Consider the following 13,409-nt stretch of genomic DNA (forward strand, 5'->3'; position numbering starts at 1 on the left):
TAATCACTGGACCACAATAGGGAACTCCCCACAGAGACTTCTAACAAGGTAAAGAATTTTAAAAAATCTTGACTCCATCAGTAGCACACGAAGTATCTCCAAACCAATCACATTTCAAACCAGCATCAATGTTGTTTCATTATCACTTTCTTCCAACAAAGTACCACAACATTCTGTATGTACATCACTGCCTAAACAAACTTCTACTACAAATACGTCAGAATAAACATCAATTCTCCTAATTCTCTACAAACGGACTTTTAAAAAGAACACAGGAACAAATTAGGTCTATAAAATCAAATTCTTCAGTAAAAACTGGGATTAAGGCAACAAATTTTATTATAGAGATCTCCAAAATTCTGAGTAAATGAACACAAAAGACGGTGGTTTTGTAAAGGTTAGAAAGTTCAGAATTCAAGTACAGAACTCTATTTTCAAGTTGTCTGAAACACTCTAATAAATGTCTTTAAACAGTACTTAAAGAATGTTACTTTTAAGCCTAAAATGTCAATATAAAAATTTAAAACCTGTAAGAGAACTCCATGAGGACAGTGGCAGTAACTGACCCATCCCCACCAGATGCCAGGAGAATGAACCCTGTGTGCAGACCCTGCTGGATACCCTCCACAGGTACCTGCACCCGCCTACCACCGTGTGCTCAGAAGCCAGGCTACAGAAAAGTCTCCCTCTCCAGCCAAACATCTGGTTCCATCAGACACCTGTGCTGAGATTCTGGGCAATGAGAAACAAAGACACGTCTTCCCAGGGCAGACATCTCCCAGAAAGGCCTTTGCTTCTCAAAGGGGACCTGAGACTGGGCATCTTCTGAGTCTAGGTGTTAATGACTACACGAAGGTTCCAGACTCCCATGACCCTCTTGGAATCATGAGGACAGGCAGTCCTTGAGAAAGGCCAAGAGAATCAGAGAGAAGCTGGACCAGCGTGAGGTTACAGAGCAGCTAACCATCCTCCAGACTTCATGTTATGGGAGATAATCAACAATCTTGTGTTTTTCCTGATGCTTTCTGCTGTCAGCAGCTGAAAAGCTCCTAAATGACATATTTAAATAAACTAATATTTATTAGCAAACTTGCTGTCACTAACTAGCATACAAAGTAAAATGAATTTCTATAGAAGTTCCTTATTAGTCAAAAAGGGAAATTAATTTATATAACACCCCAAATACTGGGTTTAAGGATTACAATTTAAAGACATGAGCCTTGGAAGCAGACAGCCTGGGTTCCAATCTCAGTCCCACATGTCCTTGTAGGACCCAGCTCGCTCTCCACGCTCCCCTCTCACTGAACTGAGGACACAGGGCTTGGTCTTCTAGAGACACATGTGCATAGCACTGGGCACGCGGTGAGCACACTGTGAGCGCTGGCTGATGTTATTTGTAAAATGTATAGATTCACAGTGCTCAGGTATCAGTACATGCTACACAGCTGATTTTAGGCTGTAGCTTTTAGCTACTCTGTACCAGCATGAAACTAATACTATAAAAAATTAAATTTCTCAATATAACAAACATTTTCTTAATTTTTTTTCTTTGAAGTATGCTTTTAAAATAAGAATATCTATCACACACACAACCACACTTGGCCTTCAGGAGAATCAATACTGGCACCCATAAAAATGAGACATGCCTTCAATGTGCTCCAGTAAAACTGCACAGATACATGGGGCTGCCTTTCTTAGACATGAGTCTCTTCCTAGATGCTAGGACAATGCTTTGATTACTATTCTGCTGACACAAACTTTCAAAATACGTAAGGATTATGTATTTGAGAAGTAAAAACTGAAGACATGCAACCACCACAGCAAAGCAGCACAGGACTTGCATACCTGTCTTCACTCCTGGCCTCCAGGGGTGGTGCGGGGCCCCGTGACTGTCCAAGGGGGTCAAACGCAGAACCTGGGACACAACAGTCAAGAGATCACGTTCAATGTGCATCCACACAATTGGAGGAACTGTGAAACCCTGCACACACTATCTAATTCACCTATCTATTAAATGGAATGGACCTTTTTTATGCTTACATGAGTATTCTTTATATCAAGAAACTGGTAAGATTTTTAACACTCATGCTGCTGCTAAGTCACTTCAGTCATCATAAAACCATGTAAATAAAACTGCATTACCATATAAAAACAAAAATAAATAATCTTAGTACTTATTTCTCCCCACAGTCATCTATCCTTGTTATGACTTCTAAACTGTCAATCATGGGATTAACAACCTGGTATTGGCTTTTTAATTTTCATTACTGGTATTATAAACATTAATTTTGTCACAGTAGTTTTATTTTAAAATTATTATTTAACTTATCATCCATTTAAATACTATTTTCACCTTTGATTCTTTAGCTCTAACTCACAGACAAATTTTTAGTGTGCAGCACGGCGTGATCTAACATGACATGCAGTGTGACTATACCTCAACTGGGACACAGAACACTCCCACCACCCTTTTCCTTTCCTGACCCTAACCCTAAAATAATCAATGACATGTTAAGTTTTATTTAAAATGGTAATATGTTTATACATACAAAAACATTTTAAAAATTAAAAGATTTGAAAAAAAATTAATAGCTGAAATAATGTAACAAACCTCTCAAAGCTCCCTTGGTAAAGCCAGCGGCTCTCACTGCTGTCATGGGTCTAGTAACTCCATCCTTAGGAAAACAAGAATCATTTAAAAAGTGTTCTTATGTATGATCTACCTCTTATTTACAGTTCTGCACATGACACACATCTTAATAAAGCCCCAGTCTTGGACAGAGGTTTATAATCCCTACCTACTGTTCCTCACTTCTGCCTCCTCATGTGTCAACCTGTCTGAACTAGTCCATTGTCTTATAAAATTTCAATTCTTTAATCAAACTGGACTTACTCCTAGTTTGAAAAGAAAAACACTCTCATGGTTTTTCAGTAGTACCTTATATAGCTTAGTGGCTGGCTACTCCCTACTTTGGGCTGGTCTCCTGTAGGCCTATGAGAGAAACCATAGAAACCATTGGAAATGACAGCACAGGAGAAATGGGTCCCAGAGTCCATCCTACAGACAAACTAGAAGGCCTATGTCCATTCCCCTGTGGGATTTCACTTGAGACCTGAGTAAATAGTGATAAACCCAGAGACTGCCACCAAAGATTTCAAGCAGTTCAAATTTCAGCTCATAGTTTAAAAGAATCAGGGTCACTATGTAAGTAACATCTTTAAAAAACACTTTGGCAATAATATTCTAAGTCACAAGAAAGACCCAAGATGCAAACCCACACATGGGGATACCTGAATAGCCCCTGTCATCGGTCTTCCCATTGACGACGCCAGGGAGGTCTTGGACTAGTGAACAAAAAACTAAGTTTTAATCATTTTAATGATTCCAAAAAACTTCTACACTTAATTTTATAAACCAAGGTATAAGAGTTTCTTTATAACTTTTTTTCCCTTCATTCTACTGGCAAGTAAACCTAATTTTTTTTTCATTTATCTCCCGAGGATATAGGATCAAACAATAAAACTCTAAAACAGGCATCAGCAAACTACATCCCTCGGCCCTTGTATGGGACAGAGCCACTCCCTTCGTCTGCATACTGTCTGTGGCTGCCTCTCCACAGATGCACAGCTGGGTCCCCCAGAGCCTAAACCGTCTGGCTCTTCATAGAAAGGCTCGCTGACTCCTGTTCTGAAACATCACCAAAACCAAACTCATGAGTGATATCTGCTCTGACTGATTAATAAACGGATGTTTCACACGATACAACGTTAAGGCCACTCTCTCAGTCTGTAGGAAGGGGATAACTGGAAGGCCAGTGCCCAGGACCTCTAGGCTCTGAAGCCATCTTTACGACCCCTATGATATATTATCAGAAAGACTAGGAAATGCTATTTCTTCTTATTCCTTCATTTTTCTCCCATTTCTCTATTGTTTAGCATAAATGAAAATATCCAAATTGTTTATAATTTGGGCAAGATTTAAAAGATTTTATGGATTTTTATATAGCATCTTTCCTCCAAAGATCTCAGATAAAAGCAAGATCCAATTATATATGCCTCTTAAATTTTTCTTCAATTTTATTTTCTCATGTATTACTTAGTAAATTTTTAGAAATTATAAACATTTATATAACACTAACTTCACACAAAATATATGAATGTAATACACATGACACTTGGTTATATGATATAGAAAATGAAAATCAACAAACACAATGTTTACAGACAGGAAAAGATAGTAAAACATTTTATTTACAACCAAAATGACTAGAATATTCAAAGTTATTTATCAACAATTAATAATATTCATCACTATTCAAAATGGAAAATACATCTGGATCACGAGCTGAAAGGTAGCCAGACTTATTTAAAACTGCCTAAAGTGAACTTATATATGAGAAAAGTATCTTCATATCTTCAGCTTAAGAAAACATACCCCATATCCAGTAGCTACGGGTCTAGAAACTGCTGTGCTTGGTATTTTAGCAGTTATCTTGGGGAGGAAAAAAAAAATAGTTAATAGAATTCAGATTAAGTTATATAATAGAAAACTGGAAAATAAATGGAAAATACAAACTTATCAATAGGGAAATATTTATATAACATTTAGAATAATTTCTTTTAAATTATTCTAAATATTAAGGTGCTGGAGTATTTTAAGTACTGAGAAGGAGGTCTATTCTGGAACTCATCTGAAAGGAGAAAAGGAACTTTAGAGTGACCTGTGGGTCAGTGGGATACAGGAGTCTCCAATGGACACACCTACCATTAATTCTGCATGATTATTACCACCAGACACTGGGTCTAACAACAGACGCTGAATCTGGAGTCAGGGACCCTGGGTTTGAGACTCAGCTCTCCCTCTACTTGCTGCGTTTACTTTACCTCTCTGAACATAAATGTTCTCATCTCTGAAATAAAGATACAAAGCATGTTGATCACAAAATTGTAGCCATAGTTGATCATGGAGCTTTTCATAGAAGCACTGGGCTGAACAGACAAACCCTAGAGGGGGTCTGCTGAGGGGGTAGCCCTGGGACTCCTCCAAACTTCAGACTGTGACCTCACAAGGCTTCACTCAGACTGGAAGGTCAATCAGCCTGTGTAAGACCTGAGCCCAATTTAGAAACATTTCACATTCAACTGGGTTGAGGTGATTCAGTGTTCCAAGCATCTCTGCAGCCATACACAAAAGTAAATTCTCTCCAGTAAAAGATACCTGCCCTGATAAGGCAGTCACATGGCTGTTGAGCATTTGAAATGTAGCTCAGGCAGTAGCATCTGGATTTTAAATTTTTACTTACTTTTTAATGATTTAGATGTAAATAGCTACAACATGGCTAGTGGTTATCATTCAAGACAGCACAGACACATGCCTTAAATTATCTCTAAAATGTTTCACTTACAATGTCTGGCATCCAATCTAAAACAAACAAACACATAGGAGCAAGGGTCCCTAATCAAAATCCAAGAGAAACAAAATGGAAAGACATGCAGAAGGAGAATCATATGATGGAAAGAAACATCAAACACAGGCTCTGACCAGCATGCTCAACATGTTCAGTGAATCAAAAGATAAGATTGACAATTTCAGTACAGAACTGAAAACTACGGAAAATAGATAACTGAAAATAATGTAAAAATTTGGCATTGTCCAGAAAGTAGTAAAATAGTAAATTATACTAGACTGATAAGTTAAAAGATGAGTATTGTAATCTTTACTAAAACACTAAAAGAATGGTCAAGGAATGTAAACTCCCAAGAGAACAGAGGGAGAAATGTAATAAAAATCAAATAAAAAAAGGTAAGAAAGGAGAGAAATAAAACAAAGGAAAAAGGAAAAAACAAAAAGCAAATACTAAGACAACAAATGAAACCAATTTCATTAAATGTAAGCAGATGAAATACTTCACTAAAAGAATAAGATTATCTGACAATAAACAAAAACAGAATTCTATTCATATTGCTAATAAAACATACTTCTCTAAGAAATATATCTCAAATACACAGATATGAGAAAGCTGGAAGCGAAAAAATGGGGAAGACATACAATGCAAACACTAGACAAAAGAGAACCTGGGTTCTACAGCAATGTACTAACACCTGACAAAACAGACACACAGCACTACTAGAGCTAGAAGGACATTTCGTAACAATAAAAGACTCAACATAAAAATATAACAATCCTAAATGTTTTTACTACAAATATATAAAACAAAAACCTAAACAAAGAAATTCACGGTCATAGTGTACAATCTATTTTTCTCATTGATAATAATAGAACTGCAATTCCTGCGTCCCCCCCCCCAAAAAAAATCAATAAAAATACTGAACATTTGAACAAAATCATTAACAAACTTGACCAAATTGACAGATAACAGGTCTTGGAAAAACATGAAAAGGAAGGATGTAGTTCCCAGCAAAATTTTCTGTGAGAACAAACTGAAGGAAAGAGACTATTTTTCTTTTTAATCACTCACTAATGACTAGATCTGTTCTTCTGATTTTTACTCTTGGCACTGGACTGATCTCTTAGAAAGACTGGATCCTGTGTCACCTCGCTCCTTACTTACCCTGCACCCTCACCCACAGTGCCTTTCCTCAACATACCTCAAGGCTGATCTAAACTGCACACATCCTTAAATATTCAACTGTACATTTATCTCCTGACTGTCCCAACTAGGGATAAAGAACTTATCTTTGTGGTCCCAGAGCAATTTATACTCTTTTTAAAACACAAATTATAATATGCCCTGTCATTTCTGTGTCCACTTTACTCTTCTCTGGAGCTAGCTGGAATTTTATCCCTCTTAAATGAGCCCAGGGCCTCTCCTATAAAAGTTGCACAGTTTTTTCCCATTTGATGACAATATCATTCAAAGGGGTGCAGACCTACTTTCTGTCCTGGTTACAGGTAACTGTGAGACCTCTCCTCCCAGCCTTGTTTCCTGTCTATAACATGAGGGTCTCTGAAGTTAATTTCTAAACATCAATGAAGGGCCAGCTTGGAGACATTATCACTTGTTGATATACCAAATCACTAAACTGAAGACTTTCACTTATTCACTAAGTTGTGATATAAAGATCTGTGGAGTACCCACAGCAAACAAAGAAAAGATCAATAAATAAGACAGTTTACCTCTTCAAAAAGGTTACAGTCTTGTCATTAGCCAAGTGCAAGAACTTAATCTATAGTTTTCCTTTCCATAATGAAGGTAACCTTAAAATCAAAATACAGCTTATGGAATGTGTAGTCAAGAGCTGACTTCACCCAAAGAGAGTACTGGCTTTGCCCTTCACTACCGGGAGGTGATCTGTATGCCCCTGTAATGTCCTGCCTGACACATCCCTGTTTCCCTGGCGGGCTTTGGCCACCAGACAGTCTAACTCCCAGATATATTACCTTGAAGCTCCATGAGGGGCTAGAGACCAATGGGCAGCCACAAGGACAGTGTGTGATGGAGCCCCATAAACACCTTGGACATCAGCCATGGGAGGGCCTCCTTGCCGGCTCTACAAGTACCATCACCACACAGAGGGGCCAGGGTGGGTTAAAGCCACCCAGGGCTCCACAGGAAAAGGACAACCAGACCCCCCACATCTGACCTCCCAGACTCTGCCCCAGGTCTCTCTTCTCTCGGCAGATTTAATCTGTATCCTTCTCCTGAAATAAACCATTAAGTATAATAGCTTTCAGTGAGTTATTTGAGTCTTTTCAGAAAATTACAGATGCTGAAGGTGGCTGCAGCTGGAATTATAAGTGAGGACAGTCCTGTGGACAGCTGTGCTAACTTCGAGGAGGGAACCCCACAAATGTGACGGGCAAGGTCCTTCCCACCGGAAGTGGTTTAAAGTGGACCTTTCATTACTGCTGAACAGTTAAGTGTGGTGGGAGGAAAGAGGCTCTGACAGAGGGAGGGAGGGCAGGCGGGAGGACACGCCATCTATAGCAGGGGATTCACTCCCTAAGAGCCTGTTGACCTGGCACTGCCAGCCTCTTTTAGGTAACTTACTGTGGGGTGGCCTGCTGCCTCCAAGATGCTGGCACTGGTCCAAGTTATGAGAACTAAAAATATCTCCAGGGCAAACATGTGCCAGGACAGGTGGGCAAGTGGGCACTGAGAACCACTGCTCTGGAGCCATGGGTGGGCAGAACATTAGGCATAGAACTTTCTGTACTTCTCGCTTTACCTGGTGCCAACATTGTTTATTTTCAACTACAAAAGATGCTCAGTAGAATTTATGCACAATGAAAGGCAGAAGTCTATTCTCTGTGTGACATATAAAAACTTTCCTAATAACACTGAAAACAATCACTCTAGCCATGTATGCACTGGTGGAGGATTAATTAGCAGACAGTCATTAATCCAAGGGAGGTGTAAGTTGCAACTTTAGCCCCAGTGTTTTCAAAGATCAATATTTACATAACATTAAAAATTATAAAGACAAATTTTTAAAAATAATGTTTTGGGTAAACATATTGCAGTGTCTTACATAAATAATAATATTTATATTCTCAAGAGCATAAAAGCTCTTTGATCTATATTACTTTAAAATTAACTTACTGGATATACTGTAAACTATAAAACATTGCTATAAGAAACTGAAAAAGAAACAAATAAATGGAAAGGCATCCTGTATTCAAGGCTGTAAACCTTAATATTGTTAAGGTATCTATACTGAACTTCCCTGGTGGTCCAGTGGTTAAGAATACACCCGTCCTATAATTGATTGGAAGTGGCAAAAGTGGGCATTATTCCTAATTCTAGGGGAAAAGCTTTTGGTCTTTTACCACCAAATATGTTGTTAGCAGTGGGGTTTTCTTATATAGCCTTTATCATAGTGAGTTTCCTTCTATTTCTAGTTCATTATGTGTTTTTATTGTGAAAGGATGTGGAATTTTGTCAAGTTCTTTTATTGCATCAATTGAGGTGATTTGGGTTTTTACCCCTTCATTCTATTAAGGTGACATATCACACTGATTAATTTTTGTCTGTTGACCCATTCTCAAATTCCAGGAATAAATCCCACTTGGTCATAGTGTATAACCGTTGTAATACACTGCTTTGGTTTGCTTGTATTTTGTTCAGGATTTCTAGGTCAGTATTCATAAAGGATATTTGTAATTTTCTTGTAGTGTCTTTGCCTTGCTTTGGTATCAGTGTAAAAGTTTTCAAAATATATTCTGGATTAAAAAAAAAAAAAAGAATCTGCCTACTAATGCAGGGGACACGGGTTCGATCCTTGGTCAGGGAAGAACCCACATGCCTCGGGGCAACTAAGCCCATGAGCCACAACTACTGAAGCCCGCATGCCCTAGAGCCCACAATCCACAAGAGAAGCCACCACAATTAGAAGCCCACACACTGCAACTAGAGAAAGCACATGTGCAGCAACAAAGACCCAACACAGCCAGATATAAATAAATTACTTAAAAAAAAGATATCTATATTACTCAAAGCAACACACAGATTCAATGCAATCTCTACCAAAATCCCAATGTCATTTTTTTTTTAAGAAATGGAAAAATCCAACCTAAAATCATTTGAATCTTAAGAGACCCTGGAGAGCTAAAAAATTTTGAAAAAGATCTAAGTTGGGGGACTCCTATCTGCTGATTTCAAAACATATTACAACGCTATTGCACTGGAAACAATGTGGTGCTGGCATAAGAAACCAATGGAAGGAATGGCTTTCAACAAGGGTATCAAGAACACACAACGGGGGAAGGTCAGTCTCTCCCAAACGGCGCTGAGAATACTTGATATCCACACACAAAACAATGAAATTGGACCCTTAGTCTTATAGAGCATTCAAAAATGAACTCAAAGTAGATTAAAGGCCCAAACATAAGACCTAAAACCTAAAAGACTATAAAACTGCTAGAAAATAACAGAGGACAACTTCATGGCATTGGACTTAGCAATGATTTCCTGGATATGACATCAAAAAGCACAGGCAACATAAGCAAAAACAGACAAATGGGACCACATCAAACAAATAGCCCTTTGTGAGTTAAAGGATCCAATCAACAGAATAAAAAACAGCTACCTACAGAATGGAGAAAATATCTGCAAAGCATATATCCAATAAAGAACTCCTACAACTCAACAAGAAAACATTAAATAACCCAGCTTAAAAATGGATAAAACATTTGAACAGACATTTCTTCAAAGATCATATACAAATGGCCAAAAAGTATATGAAAAGATAACATCACTAATAATTGGAGAAATGCAAATCAAGACCACAATGAGAACCATCTCATACCCATTAATACTGCTACTATTAAAAAATAGAAAATAACAAGTGTTAGTGAGGGGTAGAGGAACTGGAGCCTGCGTGCACTGTCAGCGGAACTACCATACAATCCAGCAACCCCACTTCCAGATATACACCCTGAAAACAGGGCCTCACGATATTTGTGTCCCCAAGTTCATGGCAGTGCTGCTCACAACAGCCAAAAGGTGGAAGCAACCCAAGTGTGTGCAGAACAAGATGTGGTCCATTCAGACAATGAAATGTCATTCAGCCTTAAAAAGGAAGGAAACCCTGACACCTGCTATACCACGGATGAACCTTGAAGACATTATGCTGAGTGAAATAACTGTTCAATTCCACTTACATGAGGCACCTAGAACAGGCAAAAACATAGAGAGTAGAAATGTGGCCAGCAGCTGGAGGACGTTGTTCAGCGAGGACAGAGCCTCAGTTTGGGAAAATGGAAAGTTCTAGGGGTCTGTTTCACAACAATGGGAATTAATTTAGCACTCCCAATGTGTACAACGTGTACAGTGAGTACAATGTGTACTCCCAATGTGTAAAAACAATGAACAGGGTAAGCTTTGTTGTTTTTTTTTACCATAACAAAAAAAATTCACTTACTGGAGGTCTTCTGCCATGACTAGTTCTCACAGCTTGCTGAAAGGCTGTGTCATTCTCCAATTCCTAAAACAAAAAGGCAAATTTAACATTCAATGTGAGGTGACAAATTTTAAAAAATGTTTAGCTACTACTGTTTGGTGTTCAGGATCCTTTAGGATCCATCTTTCTTCATCTGCTGACATCCAGGTACGGCTCAAGGACTCCTGTCCTCAACTTGCCCTTCACAGGACAAGAAATACCGAAGGCCCTCTCTCCCTTGGGGAGAGGAGCACTGACAATCTAATAAAGTGCAAAGACATGTCACTGGATACTGGCTCAATGGGTACTGTCAGCATGCCTGGTCCCAAGATCAAGTCTTTCTTGTCTCTCTCTTCCAAGTGACTGGAGCAGCAAGAACAGAGAATCACCCCCTCCTTTCCCCCTCCTCTCTTCTTCCATATCTTGGGCCATGGCTACTAACCTTACCTGAGAAGCTGAGTTCAGAAAAAGCTGCATCCTCTCCCAGAAATTGGGCAAACTCTCTTGTCTCATCTCCCAAGTGAAAATGGTTTTTCATCTCAGGGAGAGGTAAAGTCTGAGACCCAGACTGGAGCCAGCCAAGGCTCCACTGGGTCCAACCTGTCATGCTTTGGAACCAAAGGCTCAGCTGACGTAAAACATTACTGTGCTTTGCTGATTCCTGACCCGTGCTCACATTCTCCCTCAGGAACCTGAGGAAAGTCACATTAGTCAGGGGCAAGTTACCAGGGCCCCCAGGTTTCCAAGACAAAATGCTATTTTCCAACTGCCAGTGTAACCAACCTTTGCCTCTGGTTCATTCACTACCATAAGCTCTGAGTCTAGCCCTCTATACACATCAGTGCACACTTCTCACACTCGCCTCTGACTCACTTCAGTCTACTTCCCACAGAAATATATTTGCCGATTACTAAAAAACAAACAATACACTAAAAAAAAATAGTCAGTATCGATTAGCTTTTTAAAACCCTGGAGACAACATGGTTTTATAACCAGGATGTACTTTACACATGAACAAAATACAATGTACTTTAAACATGATTATGCACAAGCATTCTTTAGTTTTACTTCAAATAATCTTTATAACCTTCCATATCAACTACATAAAATGAAGTAAGTACAACACTGCTCTATTTAAAATGTATAATCAACAAGGCCCTACTGTGTAGCACATGGAACTCTGCTCAATGTTATGTGGCAGCCTGGATGGGAGAGGGGTTGAGGGGGGAGAATGGATACATGTATATGTATGGCTGAGTCCCTTCAAAAGAAAAAAAAAAAATGAAGTACACAAATCTCACTCAGCCATAGAAACCAGGCAACTTTCCTGAGTCAAGCTAAGGGCTCCCTTGGGACATCTTTTAGGAAAAAAAAGTCTAATATTGCTATATTACTAGTAAAATTCAATTAATCAACTCAAAGAAGTCTAACTAAATGATAAACTAAAACCTATCAACAAATTCTCCAATTACAAATACGAAACTAACACAACTTTTGTAATTTCTTTTCCTTTGTTCATGATTTGATTAACAATTTGCACAATCTATGAACACCTTAGCAACTGTTTCAAGTAATTCAGTTATATATTAACTTATTCCAATTAATTAAAATAAAAGGAAACCAAGAGCAAACCAAATTTTTATTTTACTGTATAATTTACTTTTGTATATGATATTCTGAATATTTGCTTCAAGTTATTAATAGATAATGAAGCCACACTGTGATGACCTGAAGAGTTAGGAAGTTTATCTGATATTACTAAAAATGATCATGATGATCTACTAATTGCATTTGTGGGACTCTACCCAAGAAATGTTTGATCACAAGGTAAAAAATTACTTATGCATAAAATTGTTCACTGTGTTATTGTTATTAATGGGGCAGAAAACTATAAATAACGATCCTATAATAAGAAAGTAATCAACTGTATATAGTCAGTAGTATGCAGCCATTAAAACTATATTTAAATTTTTAGTATCATGAGATATTGTTTATGACATAGCCGAAAATAGGTAAGCAAACAGAAAAGTTCAGTTCCAAACATTCTAAAAGAAAATTCTAAAAAAAATAAATAAATAAATAAAAGAAAATTCTGTGTATATGCATGAAGGAAAGACAAACAAAACATTCAGTCAGTCAGTCAGTTCAGTCACTCAGTCATGTGCGACTCTTTGCGACCCTATGAATTGCAGCATGCCAGGCCTCCCTGTCCATCACAAACTCCCGGAGTTTATTCAAACTTATGTCTATCGAGTCGGTGATGCCATCCAGCCATCTCATCCTCTGTCGTCCCCTTCTCCTCCTGCTCCCAATCCCTCCCAACATCAGGGTCTTTTCCAATGAGTCAACTCTTCGCATGAGGTGGCCAAAGTATTGGAGTTTCAGCTTCAGCATCAGTCCTTCCAATGAACACCCAGGACTGATCTCCTTTAGGATGGACTGGTTGGATCTCCTTGCAGTCCAAGGGACTCTCAAGAGTCTTCTCCAACACCACAGTTCAAAAGCAT

General features: G+C 38.5%; 1 protein-coding gene across 2 annotated transcripts in view; it reads right to left on the reverse strand.

Annotated features, from left to right (window-relative positions):
• Window positions 1-13,409, reverse strand: part of IFT88 (intraflagellar transport 88) — a 63,179-nt gene that overhangs the window by 38,921 nt on the left and 10,849 nt on the right. Inside the window, exons 3-7 of one of the 2 annotated variants that reach the window (XM_043891719.1) lie at window positions 10,885-10,947; window positions 4,436-4,492; window positions 3,292-3,345; window positions 2,612-2,675; window positions 1,846-1,915 (exon numbers count right to left, since the gene is read on the reverse strand). In XM_043891719.1, coding sequence (XP_043747654.1) covers window positions 1,846-1,915; window positions 2,612-2,675; window positions 3,292-3,345; window positions 4,436-4,492; window positions 10,885-10,947 — 308 coding nt within the window. The remainder of the gene's footprint in view (window positions 1-1,845; window positions 1,916-2,611; window positions 2,676-3,291; window positions 3,346-4,435; window positions 4,493-10,884; window positions 10,948-13,409) is intronic. The other variant, XM_043891718.1, reaches the window with a different exon arrangement.

Source organism: Cervus elaphus, chromosome 30 (assembly GCF_910594005.1).
Source record: "Cervus elaphus chromosome 30, mCerEla1.1, whole genome shotgun sequence".
Lineage (NCBI taxonomy): Eukaryota > Metazoa > Chordata > Mammalia > Artiodactyla > Cervidae > Cervus > Cervus elaphus.